The 22,725-nt window shown below is 53.3% G+C and overlaps 9 protein-coding genes and 1 non-coding gene across 10 annotated transcripts; 2 read left to right on the forward strand and 8 right to left on the reverse strand.

The window, feature by feature from the left end:
• Positions 1-360: 360 nt before the first annotated feature.
• On the reverse strand, positions 361-2,683 carry BO82DRAFT_424231 (glycosyl hydrolase family 79 C-terminal domain-containing protein). Its single transcript, XM_025640287.1, has 5 exons — positions 2,402-2,683; positions 2,082-2,320; positions 1,876-2,016; positions 1,530-1,768; positions 361-1,440 (listed from the first exon to the last, which is right to left on the reverse strand). Exons 1-5 carry the CDS (start codon positions 2,608-2,610, stop codon positions 568-570), a joined length of 1,701 nt encoding a protein of 566 aa, XP_025495590.1. The 5' UTR covers positions 2,611-2,683; the 3' UTR covers positions 361-567.
• Positions 564-635, reverse strand: BO82DRAFT_t67. The gene has a single exon. It is a non-coding gene; the product is annotated as a tRNA-Gly (tRNA).
• A 613-nt stretch (positions 2,684-3,296) lies between the features above and the next one.
• On the reverse strand, positions 3,297-5,465 carry BO82DRAFT_351228 (FAD-binding oxidoreductase). The gene is made up of 4 exons (XM_025634370.1): positions 4,790-5,465; positions 4,520-4,730; positions 3,702-4,461; positions 3,297-3,640 (listed from the first exon to the last, which is right to left on the reverse strand). Exons 1-4 carry the CDS (start codon positions 4,970-4,972, stop codon positions 3,403-3,405), a joined length of 1,392 nt encoding a protein of 463 aa, XP_025495591.1. The 5' UTR covers positions 4,973-5,465; the 3' UTR covers positions 3,297-3,402.
• A 1,389-nt stretch (positions 5,466-6,854) lies between these two features.
• Positions 6,855-8,701, reverse strand: BO82DRAFT_351229 (DUF3425 domain-containing protein). Its single transcript, XM_025634371.1, has one exon. It carries the CDS (start codon positions 8,214-8,216, stop codon positions 7,224-7,226), a length of 993 nt encoding a protein of 330 aa, XP_025495592.1. The 5' UTR covers positions 8,217-8,701; the 3' UTR covers positions 6,855-7,223.
• Positions 8,702-9,452: 751 nt separating this feature from the next.
• BO82DRAFT_184168 (intradiol ring-cleavage dioxygenase) lies at positions 9,453-10,815 on the reverse strand. The gene has a single exon (XM_025630453.1). The coding sequence runs from the start codon at positions 10,630-10,632 to the stop codon at positions 9,574-9,576; it is 1,059 nt and encodes a 352-aa protein (XP_025495593.1). The 5' UTR covers positions 10,633-10,815; the 3' UTR covers positions 9,453-9,573.
• Positions 10,816-11,220: 405 nt separating this feature from the next.
• Positions 11,221-13,482, forward strand: BO82DRAFT_380951 (uncharacterized protein; the record flags this gene model as incomplete). Its single annotated transcript, XM_025637801.1, has 5 exons — positions 11,221-11,475; positions 11,564-11,667; positions 11,787-12,411; positions 12,459-13,174; positions 13,236-13,482. Exons 1-5 carry the CDS (start codon positions 11,401-11,403, stop codon positions 13,480-13,482), a joined length of 1,767 nt encoding a protein of 588 aa, XP_025495594.1. The 5' UTR covers positions 11,221-11,400.
• Positions 13,483-13,541: 59 nt separating this feature from the next.
• BO82DRAFT_351232 (oxidoreductase domain-containing protein) lies at positions 13,542-14,714 on the reverse strand. The gene has a single exon (XM_025634372.1). It carries the CDS (start codon positions 14,522-14,524, stop codon positions 13,556-13,558), a length of 969 nt encoding a protein of 322 aa, XP_025495595.1. The 5' UTR covers positions 14,525-14,714; the 3' UTR covers positions 13,542-13,555.
• A 190-nt stretch (positions 14,715-14,904) lies between these two features.
• BO82DRAFT_351233 (dicarboxylic amino acid permease agtA) lies at positions 14,905-17,217 on the reverse strand. Its single transcript, XM_025634373.1, has 5 exons — positions 16,894-17,217; positions 16,772-16,829; positions 16,711-16,717; positions 16,497-16,657; positions 14,905-16,446 (listed from the first exon to the last, which is right to left on the reverse strand). The coding sequence occupies exons 1-5, from the start codon at positions 17,030-17,032 to the stop codon at positions 15,132-15,134; spliced, it is 1,680 nt and encodes a 559-aa protein (XP_025495596.1). The 5' UTR covers positions 17,033-17,217; the 3' UTR covers positions 14,905-15,131.
• Positions 17,218-17,908: 691 nt separating this feature from the next.
• BO82DRAFT_351234 (putative metallocarboxypeptidase ecm14) lies at positions 17,909-20,112 on the reverse strand. Its single transcript, XM_025634374.1, has 2 exons — positions 19,616-20,112; positions 17,909-19,550 (listed from the first exon to the last, which is right to left on the reverse strand). Exons 1-2 carry the CDS (start codon positions 20,006-20,008, stop codon positions 18,189-18,191), a joined length of 1,755 nt encoding a protein of 584 aa, XP_025495597.1. The 5' UTR covers positions 20,009-20,112; the 3' UTR covers positions 17,909-18,188.
• A 1,546-nt stretch (positions 20,113-21,658) lies between these two features.
• On the forward strand, positions 21,659-22,210 carry BO82DRAFT_351235 (uncharacterized protein). Its single transcript, XM_025634375.1, has one exon. The coding sequence runs from the start codon at positions 21,864-21,866 to the stop codon at positions 22,092-22,094; it is 231 nt and encodes a 76-aa protein (XP_025495598.1). The 5' UTR covers positions 21,659-21,863; the 3' UTR covers positions 22,095-22,210.
• Positions 22,211-22,725: the final 515 nt, after the last annotated feature.

Raw genomic sequence — 22,725 nt, forward strand, 5'->3', positions numbered from 1 at the left:
CCTCGAGGGTGACAACAAACTCCTCATACCTTGTGCCCAGCTCCGGCAGCGCCGGCTAGTACTGAGGCTAGAGAAGAACTCCCGATCGTGTCATTGAGCGGCGGGTCGCCCGACGATGTGGAGCGGTTGAGGGCGGAGGGTAGGAAGCACGTATCCTCCTTACAACTGGTGGAGATAAAGGCTTCGCCATTGAAGCGCTGGCTCTGGACGGCCTCGCTCAGCGTTTGCGTCAGGAACCTGGTTTCTGGCTCAATGACGGGGGCCCAGGTGAATATGCTGGGGCCGTACTTGTCGCTCGTAACCGCATTGAGGACGTCCACGCCGAGGGCACGCAAACGCGCTAGTCGGCTATTACTGGCAGCGGTCTGGATTGGAATGGACTGGATCGGTCCCTTATTCTCGAATGTAGCTGTCTCGTAAACGAAGATTCCGAAGCTCTGCTCAAGCCGATGGCGACGTATAGCTCCACCACCGTTGTGTCTAAGATAAGGGACAATAACAACCCTTTGTGATCTCATGTTTGGATCGTGTGCCACCGAAAAAATAAAAAACGAAAAAGAAATTGCGTCAGCGGGGAGTCGAACCCCGATCTATTGCTTGGAAGGCAACAATGCTAACCGCTACACCACTAACGCTGATGTTATCACTTGATGGCATTACTATTAATATCTGGACAAGGTTGACTGCCATAAGCATTCTCGCAGGACCAGGTAACATCAACGCCGCTATCAGTCCAGAGGGCGACGTCGTCCAAGGCGATATGGGTGCATGATACACCGCGGTGCCAACGATATCGCCCTGTGCATTCACAGACTGGCCCGCCAGCGTGATGTTCGCGGCCACGTCTACTCCCGGGTTGGTCAATCTCATCACCTTGGCATTTTCCCAGCCGGTCTCCGGCAGCTCGAGAGCCGTGTAAGGCCGCTTGGTTGCAGTGAAGGTGGAATTCCACACTGACAGGCTGACGGCGACGAGTGACTCCAGCTTGCCCAGGCTGTAGACGGCGTACGCACCAAAGTCTGTAGTGTTGACAAGCACCTCAGTTTGCTTGTTGCCGCCTGAGAAGACGTGAGCATTGAACAGGGCGGCATAGTAAATGGGGAACACGGTGGGCGCCGTTTCGTTGAAGGTCACAGGAAGCCAGCTGGAGTAGGGGTACCGCGTCCCCATGTGGAAATGCACGCGTTCCACCCGTAGCGACGACAGGTACAGCACGTAATCGACCGCCCAGATTGCCGCCGCCATGACGTCCGAGATGCCTCGCGCGCCCTGACACGAGATCGAGTTGGTCTCGCCCAAGACGTAAGGGATGCCCGAGGCCGCGGTAGCGTTGCCCAGGTAGTCATGATACCACACCCGCGACAGCACATTTGTACGGTCAAAGATCGTCGTCGCGAGCGTGGGACCCACCCCGGTGTAGTCACAGGCGGCACCCATGTACTAAAGCCCTGATGGTCAGTTATCATCTTCAACCCAAGCACAGCCTCGAAGTAACAAGAAAAACAAAGGACAAATCAGGAGCAACCTACCTCATGGTCAGCCACGCTCTTCGCCTTGTTCACGCGCATTCCGTCCGCTTCGGCATTCGCCACGTTCCAGTCCGTCGCTGTCGTGACGTGGCGCGGAGCTTCAAAAGCACATCCCTGAAACAGCTGATCCGCATCATGTTGAGTGAGGTTTTTGCTGACGACCGACGCATACTCGTTCCACTGATCGACGTATTCTTGGATCGTCCAGTTCGCCGGTCGTCGTTGGCCTCCGGCCCACGCTGCATGCCCACGTCAATCAACCAATGAAGTGAATCGTGTGATCTGAGGACCGCAGAAAGAATACGGTTATGATGAGTTGGGGATAGGGAAAGGAGTTCAAACGCACAATCGACCTCATTTCCAATCTCAAACCCGTAGAGCGCATCCCCGATGGCATGATAGGCAGCATGAGCCTCGAGAACACACTGCGCCAATCCATTCCCCACATCGAACAGAGTTTCGTTCTCAGAATTAAAAAAGTTCAGACCTTAAAGTCATCCACATCAGCCTTCTGCGCCTTTCATCCGCATTTTGGGGGCTTTTTTTTTCTACCAAAGATATATTGAGAACCAGCAGGGAATTGCCGGAAGGACTGCAGAAACGCCGGGCCAAAGTACGAGTGACGCGGTTGGCTGGAGGCAATTGAATCAAATGGATCAATCAACGCCTCTGTCTGGTCAGGATAGTAGACCGCCGAGTTCTGCGTACTCCCGCCCACCCGGAAGATGGGGGCCTTGCCAGCGATATCCTTGAGGTTCTGGATGACCTGGCGCGAGAAGAGGTTGGGATGTCTGTGGAAACGATCCAGCTACAATTAGTCCCATACTTTTCCGCTCCACTTCTCGGAGTTTCAGGGGAGAAAAGAAGCTTACGTATCATTCCCAGCGTAGTCCACAATATAGCAGAATTCGATGGAGAAGGAGTGGTAGTCAGCATCATGCACAGGTTTCTCAGGGCGAGGTGATGAGGCAGGGGCCAGCGAAACTGTACTGGTCACATTGTACACCGTAGCAGCGATTGCCCAGCTTCCTAGTTGGAGAAGGTTACACAGTGCGAGGAACAGATATACAGAGGCGTTCATAGTGAAGATTGTAGATTGGCGGTAAGGAACACACTGCAGAAGACAGCATTTTTGTCCCGACGAAGCATCGCATGCATCTGCGTATTTGTGTATCTGCGTGTGGTGAGCCTGCACTCACTCGGTTGATCTCGTCCCAAGTGCGAACCCCAGTCGTTCTCTCAGCCGGCAGTTTTTCCTCCAATAACACCCCTTTTCCAGCTGCAAGCACAAGCCGCAACACATTATGGATTCCAATGCTTGATTCCCCGCATTGTCGGCGTATGATTATTATTTTGCACTTGAAGGACTCAATAGCCGATGCCTGTCATGGTTGTGCCTGATGCCGACTATGACGTACGTGGAGTGTTTCGTGGACGAGGCAGTCTGTAGATCAGTCCTCTTCTGACACGGAAGGCGTAAAGCATCGAGTATGAACACGGAGTCCGTGGAAAGAGCATCTTAGCTCATACGAAGTAATCGTCAGCCTCTAACCATGATGCCTGGAAGCAGTGGGGGGATATGTTTGATTAATTGATGGAGGAAAGGCATTCAAGATGGTGGAGGTAAAGGCGCGATGATAGTCACGTGGCGTTTTGCCCAAGGGCCTGCTCCAACAGTACCTATTCATGTCAAAAACCTCAACTTCGCATTTCCCAGGTTAAGCCACTATTCGTCCAATGTCAATTCAGAAATCATGAATGCAATTTGTCTATGCTATAGTATACTTCTGACTAGGTTCCTTCTAGATAGTGCACGATCCGTCATCTTCACGGTCCCCAGGCGCTTATCACAACAAGAGCCTTATATGAATGCTCAATCGAGCAACTGCCGAGTGAACACCCCTTCAGGATCCCACTCTCGTTTCAACCGACGCAGCTTCTCAAGTCGCGCTTCCCCGCGGTATCGTCTATGGATAGGCCCAGTGCGGGTTCCGTTTTGGAAGTCCACAAAACGCGACTCGTCCGGCCCACGCATGATGGCAATGCACTGTTCATTATAGCTGTCCACCTTGCCCCGGCTGGCTACGTCTGTATGCCAGATCAAGTTGTTCCTAGTATCAACCCGGCAGAGTTAGCATTCTTAGTCATCAATCAGCAGAAGGAGACACATACTGCCAGTAGCGAATGTCATGCAGCGATTGAGCCGAGTCCACGTCAGGCGCCCTGACAGGCCTTGCATCCCACTGGAAATTGAACGCAGTATTGATTGCATCAGGACATTCCTTGACCATTTTCTCCCACAGATCGACCGTCTGCACAAACGCATCCTCATTGTACTCATGCAGCCCTACCACACCGAACTGCTTAAAGTCACCCTTAGCGCACAGGACCTCCCGCGCATCACTTGCATTCTGCACTGGTACCTCCCCTCCAGTCACCATCAACGGCTTCAGCTCGTATAGTGGCCCAAAGGGTACATGTGGATCCTCGTCGCCCGTGTACCGCGCCGAGATAACCAGCGAGGGGACGCGAGCCGGCGGAGGGGCCATGGTCATCATCAAGCCAGCCGTCGCATGCTGCCCGTCTGCCATGAGCGGCTTCATCACGCGAGCGACCTCCGCCGCACGATGCAGCGGGAAGACGAACGCCCCAACCCAGATAAGGCCCGCCTGCTTTCGCAGCAAAGAGAGCGAATGAGCACGAACGGTCAGCTGGGTGACAAGCCCGAAGAACTGGCCAGCACCGCGTATCGCCCACAAAAGATCTGGATTCTCAGATTCCGTCACTTCCACAAGTGTTCCGCCGTTCGTGGCGGTGATGACCCGCGCGGAGATAATTTGGTCAGACCCAAACCCGGTGATGGAGGAGGTGATGGACGCGCCTCCGCCGAGAAAGTACGGGATTGCACCAACAGTGTTGCCATTTCCGAGAGCTAGAGGATGAGTATTAGCAATGAGAGAAAGAAACAGCGTTGGGGGCGAGTGAACTACCTGTAAATAGCCCTGCTTCCGCGAGGCGCAGGCCTACCTGTTTGGACAAGACCCCACCGACTAGGGTGGCCGTTCTTGCTGCTTCATCTACCGAAATATGAGTGTAGTTACTCAGATCGATGATGACGCCGCCCTCGCCGATCGTGGACCAAGCACTGTGGCCTCCGCAAGTAGGGACAAACGGGATAGAGGACCGAAGTGCCCATTGAACCTGCACCAACATCAGCACATATGCCCCGATACTCGGGCTTCTTGCTACCAGGGGCTCACAATTTTGAGACAGTCTTCTTCGTTGCTCGGCAGGATGATCGCAGCCGGGGTTTGGTGGTCGATATTAGTCCAACGCCTCAGGCGTTGACTGAATTCCGGGCTCCCAGGGTCTTGCAGAATTTTGCAGTTGGGGCCAACTGTTGCCTGAAGAGCTGGAAGCTGGGATAAGACCTGAGCGGACATGATTGAGGAAGTTGGGTCAGAGAAAAAGGCAAAGAAAGTGGGAATTGGAGAAGACCAGGTGAGACGGCTACAGGCGGCTTATATAGTCGAGGCGGTGCTGACACGTTCAGGTAAACCGTAAGATGTAGTAAGCTGACCCCCCTATAGTACATGCTTTGTATAGCTTCGAGTGGGTCTTTCATGCTACCCGGCGGTTTGTCGGACTCTGTCAAATCGAACCAATAGATCTACTTCTGACGGCGTCGTCTAAGACGAGAGAACCTAGATGGAGAGAGAGACACAGATGACAAGCTGTTCGCTTGTATACTCAAGCGCAGAACACTGATTGTAGGAATTCCGAGAGGTTGAGTCGTGATAGTGTGAACCGAGTTGTAATGATCGGTTGCTGAGCACCAAGCCGGATAGACTCTCGAGTATTATTTCGCTGGTAAAGATATTGGTCCCTACCGACCGCTCGCAGCTTTTAGCGAACTAGCTCAATCCCAGACGAAAAAAGCTCCCTTGTATTGATACAGTGATTGAAAGGATGCGGATGTGAACCAACCACTGAAACCTTTCCCCAAAGTCAAATTGCCCTGGAGCAGCGGAGACTCGAAGCGGCTAACCGATGGAACGATAATCCAGTCATCAGCATACTGTGCGGTCAGCGAAGCAGTGGAGTTTGAGTTGATCTTGAACGATAAGCCTTCTTGGCGCTGCATGCTTGGCTCCATCATGTCTTCACTGCACGAGCGAAGCGCGTGGTATCAATCCTGTTCCCCCGACCGGCACCTAGTATGCGCGTGAGAGCCAGTTGGAAGATCACGGTCGGGGTGCGCATTTCGACTCTCGTGTGTCGAAGCGGGCAATCAACAACACGCTGCGCAGGTAAGATCGGATACCCAACCCACTGAACAGATATATTTTGTCGCTTTGGTGGCCATTCAGTGTAGACAATTCAAGAGATTATTGCCAACGATAAAAAGAAACGGGCTGCCTCACTTGCAAGCGGCATAAACCTTGCTATGATAGCATCGAGAATGTCGTTTTCAACAACTGCTAAGTGCATTGGGCAAGTCGAATTACCCTCCCGAATTCTGATATCACGAAGGCGGTATAGAGCGAGTTTCTGCCGGTGGATGCGGGGGTTCGTAGCCCACAATGGCGGGCGAGCTTTTTTTTTTTTTTGGTTACTTCTTTTGGAATCCCTTGTGTTTTATCTAGGAGGCAATGGCATATTGATGTTGACCAAATGAAGCTTTTGACAACAGCTCTGCTCTGATGGATGAGTGTTCATCATTTCAAGTTGGAACATTTGGTTTTGGCAGCCTGATCTCCCAGAGACAGATTGTTGTGTTGATTTCCACACCTTGGAAGTCCTCTACCTCTGTACCTGCCTTGCTCATGTCTTCCTCATGGCCAAGGCCGACACACAACGTTCCATTGCAGACCGGCTTTTGTACCTGCCGGGGTGGGTCGATGGGGATCCTAGGACTGTCGCGCATGCGTCCTGGCTTCTTGAGTATAGCCTTCGCGACAGCAATGCCGCTCGGTACATTGATTGAGATCACGGATATAGAACTTTCGAGGACGGCCCATTGAGCGTACTCCATCGTTGCACAGAACAGCTTGGCGGATCCACAAGGATCGCCCTGGGCTATCACGATGAGACGTATAATAGACATCACAACAACCGAAAAGGCCATGAAGAAGGTAATGAGGACGAGGAGGCGGCGACGGAGACTTAGTTTGAGGCGGATGATAAGCGGGACTGGGAGGAGAAGGACGTAGAGGTCTATCAGGCAAGAGAGGCTCGCTGTCGATACGTACCAGGTCATGCCAGCTGTTTAAAACTATCTTATACTAAACGACCTGAGTGAGTCCTCACCTAGTGTCTAAAATTGGCAGGGCAGCCGCAGGTACCCGGGCGCAAATCTGCATCGGTCTGTGTAGCGTCTTCATGGAGTGCCAGGATAGTGGTGACGCATCGGAGCATATATAAGTTGAGAAGCATCCCTGATCCCGTATATCTTGTTGTTTCCGAATCTGACCTTGCGCGACCGGGTAGAAAGTACAGTTGACCGCGAACCTATCAAGGAAGCGATCTTTGATGCTTGTGCCCACAAGCTGAGGATGATCACTTCGACGTTGCACGAGTTCGCTACAGGCAACAATATCCAAATGATATCAAGCTATCGTCCCCTGTTGGCCCTTTACAGTGTCAACTCACGATGTTTATTCCTCAGTCCAAGCTGCCTTCCAAATTCTATGATCAGATTCCTAGGGTTGAGTAGAATAGCGGAGAGTCTGCTGGCGTCGGATCAGTCTGATCAAACACCTCCTCGTCCTCCCCCCTGAGTCCTCGCCACCACTCACTTTGCCGCACAAGTTCTCCATCTTCGCCGCCCAGCAGTGCCCAATACTTCTTCAAAAACCAGACTTTGGCCTCCCAACTGCGGACATCCCACGGTGTGCCTGTTGGATGACGTCCAACCGAGTCTTGTCTGTCCCGTTTCCCCATACCAGCCCCTCCCCAGCAGACCAGGCCGGAAATTACATCATCCATGAACTCATCTTCATCCAGCTCAATCTGATGGGTCAGTAGATTTCTTCGCAGTGTTGGGAAAGGCAAAATGTCAATGTAAGGGTGGTGCTCAATCATGATCTGTTCACGGTTTGGCCGCAGGTCCGGTTTCAGGGTCTTGAATATTCTTTGTACAGTGCCGACCATGTTTGCCTTAACCAGCTCATCCGCGCAGGCCGCGCTGGGCCGGTAGAACGGCGAAAAAGACTCGTCGGCACAGAGCATCGATTCGTTGACCCCGATGTGTGTTCCGAGGGTATACAGTGCTGCCATGGTGCAGACCGGGTCAACGCGGATGTGGTTAGCATATGGATCCGCAGCTGGCGCACCGGGTTCGCGCATGATGATGCGAATTTCACCTGAGCGGAACGGGTAAGGACTGTGGGTCTGGACGCGGATGTGAGGCTTGAGGCAGCCGCATTTGATGGCAATGACGTGTGAGCCACCATTGTTGTCGCCATGGTCGTCTGGAATGAGAAAGGACGGCTTGGATTGAGATTGAGAGCGCACTATGCTCGATGCTGATAACGGCTGATCTGACTGCGGGTCACTGGTGGTGAAATCTCTTAAGCTTGAAACAGAAGAGATATTGTCGGAAAGCGAAGCCTCTACAGAAGCATCCCAAATACTAGGTACCGACAGATCATCCGGCGGGGGTGCATAAACTGTGGAGTCGAACATCGCGAGGGATGATGAGGTACAATCGAGGTTAGTGGCACATGTTGAAGGTTCCCACAGTGGAAGGGCTGCTGAAAACTCGTCCAGTGATGTGCATGGATCTCCAGGAATGCCCGCAGATGGAAAGGGGACTGATATCCCCGAGACTTCAGAGGCCGGTATGCCATTTGTAGCGATGTGGGGCAGAAAAGTCGAAGGCCCTTGCGCTACGGCCGCTTCCGAGGGGTCATTCTCCACAGCTGCTGTTCTTTCAACCGCATGGTTCTGCGCAGCCGATGCTGCAAGTGCCTCGAGGTTCTCTAGGCGTTTGCGAAGCTTCTCTCCTAAAAGAAAAACCGAGAATTAGTACTGACAAGATCAAGCACTTGTGTATAATGAGACACCAGACAGCAAAGCCAGCAGTGACATGCACTTACTGTACTTTTTCTGGGCTTGAATGTTCTGTTGCCTCCTCTTCTCTGGGTCGCGGCGGACGGGCTTCCGTTTTGCACTTCCGGTACTGTCACTGGGCTCTGTGGAACCCCGGGTCTGCATCGGCATAGCGTATTGTCATTAATCAGGGGCGGTCCTTGAAAGCGAGAATATCAGCGGAGACCGCAGGGCGCCGGTCGTGAAATTGTCAGACGAGGTCTGAAGAAGCGGCGGCCAGACCATGGCTGATGTCAGCCATATAACGCCTTTCCCGAATAGGGCTAGTGCCGGTCCATCGCTTTATGCATGGGCAGTTCCTCACACAAATCCATTCTCTGTCACGCACAAATACTGGCACGCGACTATATTCAATTCATATCAGCCTTTCCTAATCTTGTAGCCTGCTGTTCAACCCAATACCGGGACGGCGATACCTCTTCTACAGCCAAGCAAGGAGCTTCCACGGCTGCCCTCCCAATGGCCAATCGGTCATGACCTGCAATGCAACGAGCCGACGCGTCCGCAGTCCAATCTGTCGAGATGAATCGCCAGCACATACCTATCGTAGCTAAGCCCCGCTTCAAGAAGGCTGAGACTCGGTTTATCTTTCTCCAAGAATGGATACTTAGCATGCTGCCCCACCTGGCACGCGAATAGACGCACTCCGCTAAGAACGATAGCCTGCTCAAAACCCAGCCCGTGTACATTACCCTACACACTAAGCTTCATGTGGGATTACTAAATGAAGTCTTCCAGAAAGCTCCGGTAGGATGATCAACATCGAAGAAACAATTTTGGCTTCTGTGCTAACTAAATAGGTAGGTAAGAAGTACATTGATCAAAGCATAAGAGCTCATCCCCATATCACTTGAAGGCTAACGTCAGTGTCTTTAGTTCAATCCAGGAGGCTTGCAACCGTCAAGGCGCTGTTCCGAGGTCTGCCCGAAAATTACATGTTCACGCCACTGGAAGAGTCCTCGTTGATGACACCACCAGATGAGGTCAAGGTCGAAGCCCAAGTAGCACTGGAGTCATGGCTTGCGGTGACATTAATCCCGAGGGTAATCCAGGCCAAGATACCATCCTCGATCGAATCGCCCAACAAAGCATACTCAAAGAACGGGTCGGAGTCGCTATCCTCGGTTTCAACTATGACCACATGATCATCCGCATTCTCGGTGATGGCCACCGTGCTGGTGTTGTAGGGATAGGTGGCCTCAACTTGCGAGATCAGATCCTGGTCAAAGAACAACTGCCCGATGTGCGGAATGTGTCCCCCAGTCAGCGTGTTGTTGGGAAGGAGCTGAGCGCCGACGTGAGCGATGACATGGACGTGAGTCGCGCGGCCTGAATAGTGGCCGGGAAAAACAGTCTTGAATCCGGCAACACCGTCCGCGTCAGTTTTCTGAATACCGCGGAGGAAAGTCTTGTCGAGGTTCGAGGCGTCGTTGCCGTTGCCGTTCATGCTGCTCTGGACTCCAGAGTAGACACCGGTGGAGTTGCAGTTCCAGACGTCCCAGTAGAGCTCCTGGATGGGCTCGCAGGTGTTGATGTCGATGAATTGGCCGTCCAGGATGATAGGAACTCCGGCTTCTCCATCGGAGATGTCGTGGCGGATAAGCTCCCCCTTCACCCAGAAAGGACCGACTTCACCCTCCGGAGCAAGGATGCAGACTGGGTCTTTCGAGAACAGCTCCAACTCAGAAGTGTTTGGCGTCACATGGAGGGAGGAGTAATGCGAAGTGTTCACCACCTTCTCCGTGTCACGGAGGCCTAGGGAGCGCTTCTTGTACTTTTCGAACAAGGCTGCGCGGCGGGAAGCGGCTCTTTCATGGACGCCTCTCTTCTCGAGCTGTCCAGCGCATTGGCTTAGACTCCGGTGAGCATTGTGCAGGAACGCACGCTTGGAAACATCGGTCAAAGAGCTAGGCTCATGGGCACCAGGATGCGCCATGGCGAATCCGGCCAGCGAGAGTGCGATGGCTTGCTTAAGCTGAAGAAGCTGCATTTTGACTTGATTGGGAGGAAAGAGTTCGAAGGACGATCAGAGTGTGGAATGGTTGCTGGAATTGAATCCCTCGAAGACCATGAACGTGACCTTTATATATCCTCACACTCCGTGGCCCAGGTCTCCTGCACACATTAGTCTTATTGTCCACGCAATGCACTCTACTGTTCATCTTGTTGATGCGGTACTCAAAGCCGCTCCAAGGCCCCTGTAAACGCGTCATCGTCGTCGTGAGCAATCTTGGCTAGTTGTTCGGGGTAGGTCCTCATCAAGATGCACCAGAACAGCGGACTGGAGAAGGACGAGATCAATTGCAGGTCAGAGAGGCCCTGGCTGACGAAATGGAGGACTATGATTGATGGAGGCATGTGCAGTCGCGGATTCAAGATGAAGCATCTGGACGGGATGTGGATCCGGTGTCGGACTTGGCTCTTGGCAGCTTCCGCGTCTCGGGCCCTTTTTCTCCACGATCGACACTTCCGCCTTCCCTCTGGAACTGGGCCCGCGTCGATCCCAGCTTCAAACCCTTGCAAATGTCGGCGCGAGCAATGCCGCTGACTGATCCGCATCCCAATTTAGTCAAGTCGACCGGTTTTAGTATACCTTCGTCCCTCCCCGCGGTCCAGGCAACACCCAACTGCTGTCGGAATTGAGAAGCCGATGACTGAGCAGCCCGAAGTCATTCAGGGAATCTGTGTCGCCAGGATCAAGAACGTTGCAGTGGATCTATCGGATCCCTGATTTGCTAGGTAGAGATATCCCGCTAGCATGAGTGGTCAATCTTCGTCTCAACGTGCTGGTGGCCGTGTCCGAAGTGCTTGTGATTTGTGCAGGCAGAGAAAGGTCAGTAATTGCTTGCATTTTGTGGTTACTCTGCATCAAGGGGATGTGGCATTAGCGCAACCAAGGTGCTGAACCAAGGGTGTTTTAGATTCGCTGCGATAACGTCCAGCCTGTCTGTGAAACATGTCGTCTTGCCTGCGTGCCGTGCACCTTCACAGATCAACCTGAGCTGCCCCGAAAAAGCCTTCGAGAGTAAGTAGTATCGCTTACTCATACTCCAGCACTAATCGATACGGCAGTCAGCTCCAGGATGCCAGAGCGCGAATACAAGAGCTAGAAGCGCAATTGGTCGTTCCCCGTTCTTCGCCTAGCGCAGACCCCAGCGAGCGAAGTAACTCCGACACCTCGACGAGTCCTTGGCTTCACTTGATGACTCTGGACCACCTTCCAGACAGTTATAATCTAGACACTTCTCTGGCAACGTTTCAAGGGGAGATTGCTCACTGCGGAGTGGGAAAAGCAGGCTCCATTCAGCGATCGTCGTTTTTCTCTACGGTGTATGAGAAAACCGGTTCTCCGATAGATCTCGACCATTTCCTGACCCAGGCGGCACAGTCACTCAAGTTTCAGGGTCTCCCCGAACGGACAGGTCCGAAGCGGTCGCTGTCACCTAAATGGCCCCCCACGCCTCTGGTCCAGCACTCAATAAATCACTATTCCAGGAGCGGGCTCTATTCTATCTTCCCAGTTGCGAATGCTAATGCGTTGACCGAATTGGTTGAGGAGGGTGTAATGGACCACCAAGATGGCACCATTCCCGCAGCTAAGCTGGCATGTCTTTTTGCATTCACAGCAATGATGAGCGTGATGCATCGACTCGATCCGGCTTTCCTCGATGCTGAGCCTGATGCTTACATTCAGGCTGCCTTGTGCCTTGTGCCCAGGGCTCTGATGGAGAAGCCCACAATCAGGGGCCTGGAAGCTATTGTCTTGATTGTATGTCACTCAGAGTCACCAGACGGCAGTGCAGCTGACTTGCACAGATGACTTACGTGATGCCGGGTGCTCAAGTTGAACAAGGTCAAATGCTACTATCTCTAGCTACTCGAATGGTGCTGAGCCTCGGCGGCCATCGATATTCCGCCATCCACGAGCCAGAAGGGAGACACCTCCGAGCTCTCTTCTGGTTCTGCTACGGCGCAGATAAGAACATGGTCATTCGCTACAACTGCTCGCCGCATTTCATAGACGTTGATTGCGAGCTTCAAATCCCGGACAACTATGTCTTATCGTCCTCCGACCACCAATTCTTTTCGAGGCCACTTTCAAATGACGAACTCCTCTTCCCCTCTGACGTCCGACTCTCCCTCCTCAAGTCCAAAGTCTACCATCTGCTCTACTCTGACAGCGCTCGAAAACAGCCCGAGGCGCGTCGGCTGCAACACATCCGCGAATTAGACCAGGAGCTCACCGACCTCAAGGCCACATTCCCGGTCAGCTGCTGGCCGGACCTCTTCGCCACAGAGACGGCACCCAACTATACCTTCCACGACCTGAGTCTGCGGGGCGTATGCCTCCACCTGGAGTTCTATTTTCTTGTGGGCAAGATCCACGGGGCGAGTGGCGCTGTCGGCCGCAGCAGGAGCAACTCCAGCTGGTCCATCCTTCCGTCCAGCGCCGAGCTCTTCCACCAAGAATCCCGGTCGATTCTCATCTACATTTGTCGGACGCGGGAGTTTCTCAATTGGCACACTTTCTGGTGAGCTGCGTGCTTCAACCTCGCTCCTGTGTATGCACTTTTACTGACGTCGAGTGATAAGGATCTACGCTCAGTTCCTCCTGACCGGCGTCTTCTCCCTCTTCAAATTCCTCATCACCTACCCCACGGCGCCGTCTTACACCAACGATATACAACTGCTGCAAACCGTGGTGGACATTTTTGCCGATTTGGACAGGAACGAATCGTCAGACATGAGGGGACGATTCCCGCCGTTCTATTTCACCATGTGTCTAGTCAAGCGGTTGATGTTCCTGGCGAGGCAGGCTGCTGAGCGAGCAGCCGTGTGATGTTTCGCTGCTCAGGGAAATAGATTTGCAAATGTCATATAGATCAATCAAGATACCATAGATATACCAATTCCTAATTCCCCCCCTTCAACTCCCCGGCCAACACCTTATACGAACCTTCCCTTATATCCTCCAACACCCCAGGACCAGAAGGCACCCACCCCAACACCCTCTTCGCCTTCTCCCCGGACGCGCGATTCTCCGTCGAGAAAAACCTAGCCACCATCTCGCCCAACCTCTCCCTCGCCTCCACCTCTGAGAAATCCACCACCTCCACCCCCAACACCTCTGCCAACGCCCCAAAGATCTCAGCGTAGGTGACCCTCGTCTCCGCACTCGCATTAAACGTCTCCCCGGCGCCACCCCTGCCCACCGCCAACAGAAACAACCCCGCCGCGTCGTCGACATGCACAGTCGTCGTACACTTCCGCCCGCCCCCAACCGTCACCAGCGACCCCGTCGTCTGCGCCTGCCGCATAAACATCCCCAACCCACTCCCACCCCGCCCGTACACAAACGGCGCCAGCCGGACACTCAATGCTCGAAACCCGTGCCTCGCGCCGAGGGATAGCACATACGCGTCGGTTTTCGAGCGCGTGTTGATCGGGTTCGGATCCACGGGCGAGGACTCGTCGGTCTCGAGGCCTTCGGGGTGCGGCGCGTAGAGTAGCGTGCCTGAGGCTAGGGCGAGCGGTTTGTTGGACCCCGCGAGCCCGGCGGCGATGGCGTCGAGCGCGGCCATGTCCTCGGGCAGTCCGTGCGTGTCGTAGGGGGCGGTCTGGCCGAAGGTGTAGGCGGTCGCGAGGCAGATTACGGCGTCGGCGGACCGGGATTCGGTGGTTATGGTGGCGTGGGAGCTGAGGTCGCCGCGGACTGGGATGGCGTTGTGGGAGGTCAGGTGCGCGTCGGTTTGCGGGGTGCGCGAGAGGGCCCGGATGGTCGTGAAGTTGTGGGGCGGTTGGGTGGCTTGGTGTAGGAGCTGGGTGCCGATGTAGCCGCTGCCGCCGAGGATGAAGAGAGTTTTTGTGTGGGGAGGAGACATTTTGGGGTTGGTGTACTCTGTGGTGTTGTTGCGTTGTGTGGTGTTTGAGGATTGGTGGTTGTGTTCCTAGGTGGAATGGATGATTGAAGTGACTGCAGATTCTCTGGAAGAGGCAGAGGCTTATATACCTCAGTCACACAGCTGTTATACTTCGTGAATAGTGGCGCAGTGGTGGAGTGGTGGAGTGGTGGACACGGCAGTGGAGGAGCAGTGGAGATCATTGACTAGCGGGGTTTAGCCGGCGATTAGAAGGAGCAAACCACCGTCGGATGTTGCTGCCCACGGGGGGCCGGGTCTGAAACGGCAGCGGGATTGGCACGCCTACCACACCTCCCCGTCGGAGTCTGCAGCCCCCGGGTCGGAGTTATTCCCGTCGGTCCCACAAACAGCCTGGACTATGTCTTGCATTGCCAATCTGTCGGCCAAGGAGACTTGACCACACGGAGGTAGACGGGGATAACGATTCACTCCCACTACATATGCCAGCAATTACTGTGCTTTAATCAACTCAACGCATCACGATTCCTAATCCTCAGGAGAAACAGATGTCATAGCTCATTACCCCATGTTTGCCTATCCTCCACATATGACCGACCACTGCCCCCACCTAAAACAACCACGCCACAAAGGTCCGATAGAACCAGCTCGCCCCCTGGTGCTGCTCCTCCATTATCGCCTTCCGCCTCAGATATTCCCGCTCCTCCGCATCCACCTGATCCTTCCCGGTCCACAGATCCGCCTGGTACGGATCCACCCCGGAGCATCGCGTCACTAGCTTGTACCCGCCGATCAGGCACAGATACAGCGGGATGCCCAGGTACGCCGTGATGAAGGTCTTGTAGTTGAAGTTGCCCCACTTTTTGTTGTGGGTGAACACATCGAAGCTCTTCGTCAGGCAGATCAGGATACAGAACGCCAACGCGGCGTACGACCCGTACACCCCGAACGGAGCGCGGTACGCCAGGTCGCTGACGGGCACGTTCTGGGCCTTGCGCGCCCGCACAAAGTAGATGTGCGTGATCAGCAGCGAGACCCAGGTCAGCAGCCCGAAAATCGTCACGAGGTCGACGAAGTAGCCAAACACCAGTTTGGAGTCGGAGGAGACGTTCATGTACGCGATGCAAGCGATCGCCGCGCACACCCCCAATGCGTAGATCGGCACGCCGCGCCGATCGGTCTTGGCCAGAAACTTAGGAGCCTTGTTCTCCTTGGCCAGCCCGTAGATGGTACGGGTAGCGATGTAGAGATCCGAGTTGGCAGCGGAGAATACAAACAGCAAGATACAGGCGTTGAGGATGTGCGGGAGAACAGGAATACCGGCGAGCACAATGGCAACCACAAACGGCGACGCGGCGGCCGAGGAGGATTGCTTCGTGGCGAAGATGAGCTCGTCCGAGTCGTACGGGACCAAAGTGCCGACGAGCAGCACACTGAGAATGTAGAACACCACGATGCGGTAGAAGGTCAGTTTGATGGCCTTGGGGATCGTCTTGCGCGGGTTCTCCGCCTCGCCGACCGTCACACCCACCAGTTCAGTGCCCAGGTACGCGAACGTGGCAGAGACCATGGTCGCCCAGAAAGCGTAAAACCGACCGGCTGGCCCGTCGTCAATGTAGGTATTGAACGCACCGGGATTCTTCCAGTAGCGGAACCCTTTTCGGTCGTGGTCCGGACCGCCGCCGAGCATGAGGATGAAAGATAGCAGTATCAATCCGAGAATCACAACGACCTTAAAAGACGAAAGCCAGAACTCGAACTCGCCAAAGAAGCGCACTCCGAAGTAGTTGATAGAGACGATCAAAACGAGGAATATGGTGATCCATACGCCCGGATTGACTCGTTCTTTGTCGATCCAGTAGGATATGACGAGTGCGCCCGCGGTAAGTTGATTGGGAGTGACGATGATGTATTTGAACCAGTACCTTTTCGCAGTTAGTGAAACGGACACAGGTAGCATCCAAGCTCAACGTACGTATAGCCCATGGCAAAGCCCAATGCCGGGTCACAGAATCGAACAGCATAACCAGTAAAGCCCGAAGACAACGGTAGCCAGGCAGCCATCTCTCCCAGACCGCACATAACCATGTAGACAACGAGACCGACAATAGAGTAAGAGATGAGGATAGAGGCCGGCTAGATTTGCGTCAGAACTTGGTCTATTGCACTCGGAGCAAGCAGTCACCTACACCAGCTCTAAGGAAACGTTAGGTCACTCTATCCGCACACAGCTCTCGAAACAGTACTTACTTGGCAAGAGCAGATCCGGTTCCGATGATGAGACCTGTTCCAATGGCCCCGCCGATCGCTAGTGATGTCAGATTAGTTTCACAATGGAATGGCATGTGCAGCCGGACAGAACGGGGTCGCACCGATCATGGTGATGTGGCGGGCCTTGAGCGCACGATGGAGCTCATTGTCACCAGGAGGAGCTTGGACTGTGCTCTCCTCCGCCGTCAGTACATCGGTCGCATAGCCCTCTTTGAAGAGGGGCTCCTCTCTGTAGCCCATCTGGGTAGACAACTGAAGCGTAGGTAGACTTGTCTGCGTGATAGTCTTCAACAGGAGGGAGGAGAGAAAGGTTGAGAAAGAAGAGGAAAGGAATAAGAGAGATGAAGAAAGTCGAGCAGGCAGGCAGGGGTGGTGGGGGGGAAGGATGAGAAAAAGAAAATAAAGCGGCGACTGTTAAGAACTAGGCTGATCTTCAGGCTGGAGGAGGTAACATTGGAAGGTGGGATACCTTGCCAGGAAGGTAGGTAAGATATGACATCTGACTGGTAGCCCGTATTGGACCGCCGATGATAGGCGTCGGCCCCTGTTCGGTTCTTTCCGCGGCTGATCTCATCTCATCCACGAGGCACTGCACTTCCTGTCTTTGCATTCTTGCAACCATTCACCGGTGGATGGGGTCTGGACCCGAGGCGGATCCCTTGGCATTTTGCATGCGGGCTGCATTGGGATGAATTGACTTACTGCCTGTGCCAGCTTCGCAAAAGAATGAGGGTATTTGTTGATCGATTCATGTGGAAGGCTTCTCTCCTCCCGTCAACCACGGCTCTCGCTCAGACTTTAATCACACCCCGCGGGGAACAGGCTTGGCAGGCTTGGCATTACCCAATGCATTGCCTCTGCTTATCCCGCCAAGCACCGCTTATCACCATCCGCCGCCGCCGCTTATCATGGCACCCATCACTAAATATCCCGCCCACACTGCCCATTACTCATCTCACCCACTAATGCTCTCCCAATTTCGCCCCCTTCCCCTCTATCAGTGTAACCTGACCAAACTCTCGGATTTCCTGGTAAATTGGAGCGATAGCCAGCTTGGCACCCAAGAAACCATATCACAGCCAAGACACGAGGGCAAAAACTTCGCACGGATTCGGTGCCTAAAACAGTAGGCGATCTTCACGACCGCATCTACCCATCGCATTACTTAAGTGAAGTTTTCAGTGGAACACAGTGATAAAAGTCAAATATCAACAGTCATAGATTGCACCAAAAGAGAAACAAATATACACCGGTTCCTGGTTCATTCCATGTTGCCAAACAAACTTCATTAGTCATAGTCGTAGAATCATCGTCCAAGCCATCAGCCAGGTATCGTCACGGGTGGAGAAAGAATCAAATCGCAAGTGCAGACTTTTCCGCCGGAAAAACAACTCAATCAGCGACGGAACTCGAACGAATGTTGCTCCGCCCAGTCCATCACCTCCCATTCCTCTGGCTCGTCTAGGTCGGTGTCGTGGGCCGTGGCCTGTTCATCGACTACAGACAGGAGGTCTCCAGTAACCAGCTTAGAGTCATCCCCCGATATAGCAACCACTCCGATGTCTTCCATCTCGGCCTCCCAGTCAACTTCGAAGGCATTCCCCTTGAGAAGGAAGGATCCCAACTTCAAGGCCACATTGTAGATTTCTTTCCCGGTGGGAATGATATGCTCCGCGGGAAGCAAGAAACCGTAACTACCACGGTCGCGGAGCTTGATCTGATAAGAATAGGTCGCGTGCAGCTGGTGGTAGAACCAGTCAAGAGCGCTGCCACCCGAGGATCCACCGATTGGGAAAAAGCGACCGCTATCCGGCGCTCGCGTGGTGACCGTTCCTTCACACGCCGATGAGACATCATAGATCTCATGCGTTGCATACCGAATCACCTTGGCCAGCCCGAGGCCAAGCTCTTCCAAGCTTTCCAGGGTAGGTGGGACAGACGAACATGAGTACGAAAAGGGATACAGAATCTGCTGCGAATAGGAATGCAGATCCACAAAGCTGACAATTTCGGCGTTGTTATGCTGCGTTTCATTGAGAGCCCATTGAGCCAGCTGCTGTGCTTCCAACCCCTCGAATGGCTCGTCTCCCGCATAATTCTCGGAGCAGGGGTTGGAGCGCGTTCGCTCGCCGTCCCATTGGAAATCCCACGTCCGGTCGAGATCCAGCCCAGGACAGAATCGCAGACTGGTCTGTTGTCGATTCTTGCGCCAGAGACGGTCCGTCTCCCAGGTGTAAACGTAGCCGTCGGGGTTGAGCGTGGGCACCAGCACCCAGTCAAAGTCCTCCAGCAGCCGGGTGACCGCCTTGGACTTACCGTACTTGGTTATCAGGTTGTAGGCAACGTAGTTCACTGTCGAGGTACTAATCCATTCACGAGCATGGCTCCCTCCGACGAGGAGTATGGTCTTGCGCGGCGTGGGACTCTGGCCACGATTGTTGCCTACACCCAGTCGGAGTGCGAGGATTTCTCGACCCTCATAAGATATTCCCACGTTGGTCATCTGCGCATGAGAAGGAAACATCGAAGCCATCAGGCGCATCCAGGGCACAATGACGCCGAGGGGTTGGTATTCGTGGAAAAAGACGTCGCCGAGTTGCGTGGCTTGCCGACCTGAGGAGATATAACCCGACTGTCCATTCAACCCCACCGGTCTGCGACTCGGGTAAGAGGCATAAATCCTGTGTGCTAAATCATCGATCAAGGGGGTGTAGGCAGTGTGGAGGGAGGCGGGTAATAAGCCGAGAAGTGAGGGGATCTAGACGCCGCAAGCGTTATCAGCGTCGGTGCACGTGATCAGTAATCAATCAGTCGAAGACTTACCACTTCCTGGGCCAAACGGATATCGACGAATTGAGGAGTCGATGCCCAGACGTCAAGGAACAATATGTCGGCCGCTTGAGCCAGTGCTTCCGCTTGATCTTCGTTGCGCAGAGTAAACCGTAGAACCACATCGCTGCCGTATCGCGCCAGAGCCTGGGGAGGCGGGGAGTGTCCGCGCAGTGGACTGCTGGCGGACTTCGGTATACTCCATATAGACTCAATGACCCAGTCTCGAAACCGAGTCCATGGTCTTCGGGTATCAGGTGGCTGGAAGGATAGAATTTGAACGGGCTCGATCGGCGGCGGTGGAGTGATGCTGGAGCCTGCGGGGACGGCGGAGACCAGGGCGACCGTTGCGACCAGCAGGAGGACTAGAGATAAAAAGTAGCGCATGGCGAATGCTAGGTGCATCACAAAAACTGTAAGAGTGGCCTTGATTGCACATCAATTCCCCAGACAAATGTCTGGCGGAATACTCGAGTGATAGCAAGGTTGATTGCAGTGAAGTGAGAAGAAAAGAAGGTTGAAGAGCCGAGGGTGTGAGAATGACGGCAACGGCGAGGCTGAGCTTGCTGCCTCAGGCATCTAGCACACGAGTTCGCACCGTGGGTCTAGCCGGTCAATCTTACTGTGATAAGCATCGATATCGAAATGTCACTTTTAAGGTTGACTTCCATTCACGATCTGAGACTCGTGCGTCTCTGGTTTTCATTCCGGTTGTTTCACTCACATACCTTGGGAGGAAATATAAGCCCGCCTTCCTGACAATAGGCAGCCTCAAGTACTGTTATTTGATTACAAGACAATTGTTCTTTTGGCATTTTAAGGGTCAAATAATGAGGTATAAGAACATAGATACTGAAGTGGGCCATTCAGCAACACCCAAGCGTGTCAATTGAGCCATTGTGTCGAGCTGCCCATTAGCAAACAGCAGATTAGTACGCCTGGATCCTCATCATCTGCCAGATTCTCTACCGAATTCGCTGACTGGCAGGACCGGCCACTAATCCCAACTTGACTAGACTAGAGCGATCCGGAAGGTCACATCGAGCTAGCCGTTTACAGAAAGGCCCTCTTGTCCACGGTTCTTGCTCTCATACTTCCAACTTGCAGACGTACAGTACGAAGAGAGACGCCATCTAGCTCTGACTCCAGCGCGTCTGGTCGAGAACAGGGCTTCGTCACTGATGGCCAGCACCACATTTCCTCTATTACAGTCGTTTCCTCTTGACACGAACCGAAACTTGAAATATCACGTACTGTACCTCGCATTTTCCTTGCTAAGCTTCCCGCTTGACATACCACAAAGTCATCGCAGGACTCAGCACCATCCGGTTCATCCTTATCTTTATCGGGTGGAACAACAAATGAGCAAATAAACAAAGACAGGCTGCATGCGAGCAACAAACCCAGGTGGTCCGATGGCATGCATGACAGACTATTGTTATATGGGTTCGTCCTACCCTGCAACACTCATATCATGGAGTAACGTGGTCTCGTTCTTGTTTGCCGTGCCCTTCCTGTGCGATCAACTACAAAAGCAAACCAAAGAAATCCAGAAGTCCCTTGCCTCCGGTGAAAGAAGATAGAAGCATCCTAATGGCGGTGGAGGGCATTTTCATGGAGTTTCCCCGGACCCTGCAGGTTCTCTGCGGCCGGTCGCCGCCTGCATGCACCACCCATGGAGAAATCAAGTCGTTTCTTCTAGAACAGGGTGTAGAACACCTTATCAAAAGACGGTCGCTCGACGCCCGGGCACATCAAATATTTCGTTGGTGGCTTAAATTTGACGGTTCAATCATTCTATACTTGGATTGTTGCTCTTCGTTTCTTGCTAATCTCTCGAATTTATATATCGCTGTAACGGCAGCGGCCGGCATCGATCGTACATCAGATACCCCCAAAATCGCATAATATCTCTTCCTTCGAAATGCGACCGTCGCTTTCTTTATCTTACATCTTTGAGATGCACGTTAGTGAAATGTGAATGAAATAGGATAGGATGGCCGCATTCCGAAAGCAGCTTGGGTCTAGCCCCCACCCCACGAAACACTGATCCTGACAGCTGAGCGGTAGTTACGTCTTACGTATCGGTATCCCCGTCAATGACAAACCAAAACCCCGAGATGAGTTCTTGCCAAGCCTAATGCTTGACACCATCTCGCATGCGGAAGCCGGAGGAGGCCGAACAGATGACCGGGTTGACTTGATATAACTTACATTGCATAGCTAACCCTTCAAAACCGATATGAGGGGACGAACTTGGTGTGGTGGTTTGGTTCCTTTTGTGGCCCTTGGTTCGCGAGGAAGGGGCGGCTGGCCAGGCCCTACCTACTTAGCCCGCAGTCATTCAACTTCCCCGATTATCCTCCATCCATTTGCGGTTGGGAGGGAGAAGGGAAGGGGGCCCGCAATTGCCCAATTGGCATGTGCCGGTACAACGTCTCTCCAAGGCTCTAATGACCACACTGTTTCTTGACATGAGTGGATGGTGGGGAGAGTGAGCGGAGACTGTGGGTAAGAGACTTTTTCCCAAGACTTCACCAGAGAACAAGGTCACTTGGTGGGCATGGGCAGGGGTGGAAGGGAGATGGATACATACAAGCCATGAACAAATGAGTGAAGGGGCCACAAGGGGGAAAGGGACAGATGACGACAGTTGGGGCGCCTGACGTGGCCAGAACATTGATCACGTGAGTGGGCATAGGCTTGGGCCTTGCGGGTTGCGTGTACGTACTGGACGGATGTTACTCGTACCCCATGTACATACTCTACATTGCGGTTTTGTGCACAATGCGCGGTGACAACTATACAGATACTAGTAACGAAGTGTATGTTTAGCTGGTTACCCATTCGTTGTCTATATTTAGTCAGCAATTGATTGAAAGGTAAGATAAATAATCTGTCTTAAGATATATTTGGCATGGTTGAGTCCCTAGGTAGAAACGGGCTATTTCGAGGGAAGAAAAGGGGCCAAGGGTATCATCCTGGCTAGGGGAGAAACTAGGGCAGTGTGCAATATCTACCAGATCCATCCATGCACCCGCGTTTCTCTATATTTGGATGGGTGATAGACAAGCACTTTATAAGAATAATGCACGCCAGAACTG

Source organism: Aspergillus uvarum (assembly GCF_003184745.1).
Source record: "Aspergillus uvarum CBS 121591 unplaced genomic scaffold BO82scaffold_7, whole genome shotgun sequence".
Classification (NCBI taxonomy): Eukaryota; Fungi; Ascomycota; class Eurotiomycetes; order Eurotiales; family Aspergillaceae; genus Aspergillus; species Aspergillus uvarum.

Coding starts and splice junctions, on each gene's coding strand:
- BO82DRAFT_424231 (XM_025640287.1), bottom strand. CDS start 2,610: ATGAACGCCTCTGTATATCTGTTCCTCGCACTGTGTAACCTTCTCCAA. Junction 1,769..1,875: donor GATTGGAAATGAGGTCGATT/GTGCGTTTGAAC, acceptor GTGGGCATGCAG/CGTGGGCCGGAGGCCAACGA. Junction 1,441..1,529: donor AGAGCGTGGCTGACCATGAG/GTAGGTTGCTCC, acceptor TCAGGGCTTTAG/TACATGGGTGCCGCCTGTGA.
- BO82DRAFT_351228 (XM_025634370.1), bottom strand. CDS start 4,972: ATGTCCGCTCAGGTCTTATCCCAGCTTCCAGCTCTTCAGGCAACAGTT. Junction 4,731..4,789: donor AAGAAGACTGTCTCAAAATT/GTGAGCCCCTGG, acceptor ATGTTGGTGCAG/GTTCAATGGGCACTTCGGTC. Junction 3,641..3,701: donor CATGACATTCGCTACTGGCA/GTATGTGTCTCC, acceptor GGTTGATACTAG/GAACAACTTGATCTGGCATA.
- BO82DRAFT_351229 (XM_025634371.1), bottom strand. CDS start 8,216: ATGTTCGACTCCACAGTTTATGCACCCCCGCCGGATGATCTGTCGGTA.
- BO82DRAFT_184168 (XM_025630453.1), bottom strand. CDS start 10,632: ATGCAGCTTCTTCAGCTTAAGCAAGCCATCGCACTCTCGCTGGCCGGA.
- BO82DRAFT_351232 (XM_025634372.1), bottom strand. CDS start 14,524: ATGTCTCCTCCCCACACAAAAACTCTCTTCATCCTCGGCGGCAGCGGC.
- BO82DRAFT_351233 (XM_025634373.1), bottom strand. CDS start 17,032: ATGGGCTACAGAGAGGAGCCCCTCTTCAAAGAGGGCTATGCGACCGAT. Junction 16,830..16,893: donor CCGCCACATCACCATGATCG/GTGCGACCCCGT, acceptor TGACATCACTAG/CGATCGGCGGGGCCATTGGA. Junction 16,447..16,496: donor GGCTTTGCCATGGGCTATAC/GTACGTTGAGCT, acceptor AACTGCGAAAAG/GTACTGGTTCAAATACATCA.
- BO82DRAFT_351234 (XM_025634374.1), bottom strand. CDS start 20,008: ATGCGCTACTTTTTATCTCTAGTCCTCCTGCTGGTCGCAACGGTCGCC. Junction 19,551..19,615: donor TCCGTTTGGCCCAGGAAGTG/GTAAGTCTTCGA, acceptor TGCGGCGTCTAG/ATCCCCTCACTTCTCGGCTT.
- BO82DRAFT_351235 (XM_025634375.1), top strand. CDS start 21,864: ATGAGGGGACGAACTTGGTGTGGTGGTTTGGTTCCTTTTGTGGCCCTT.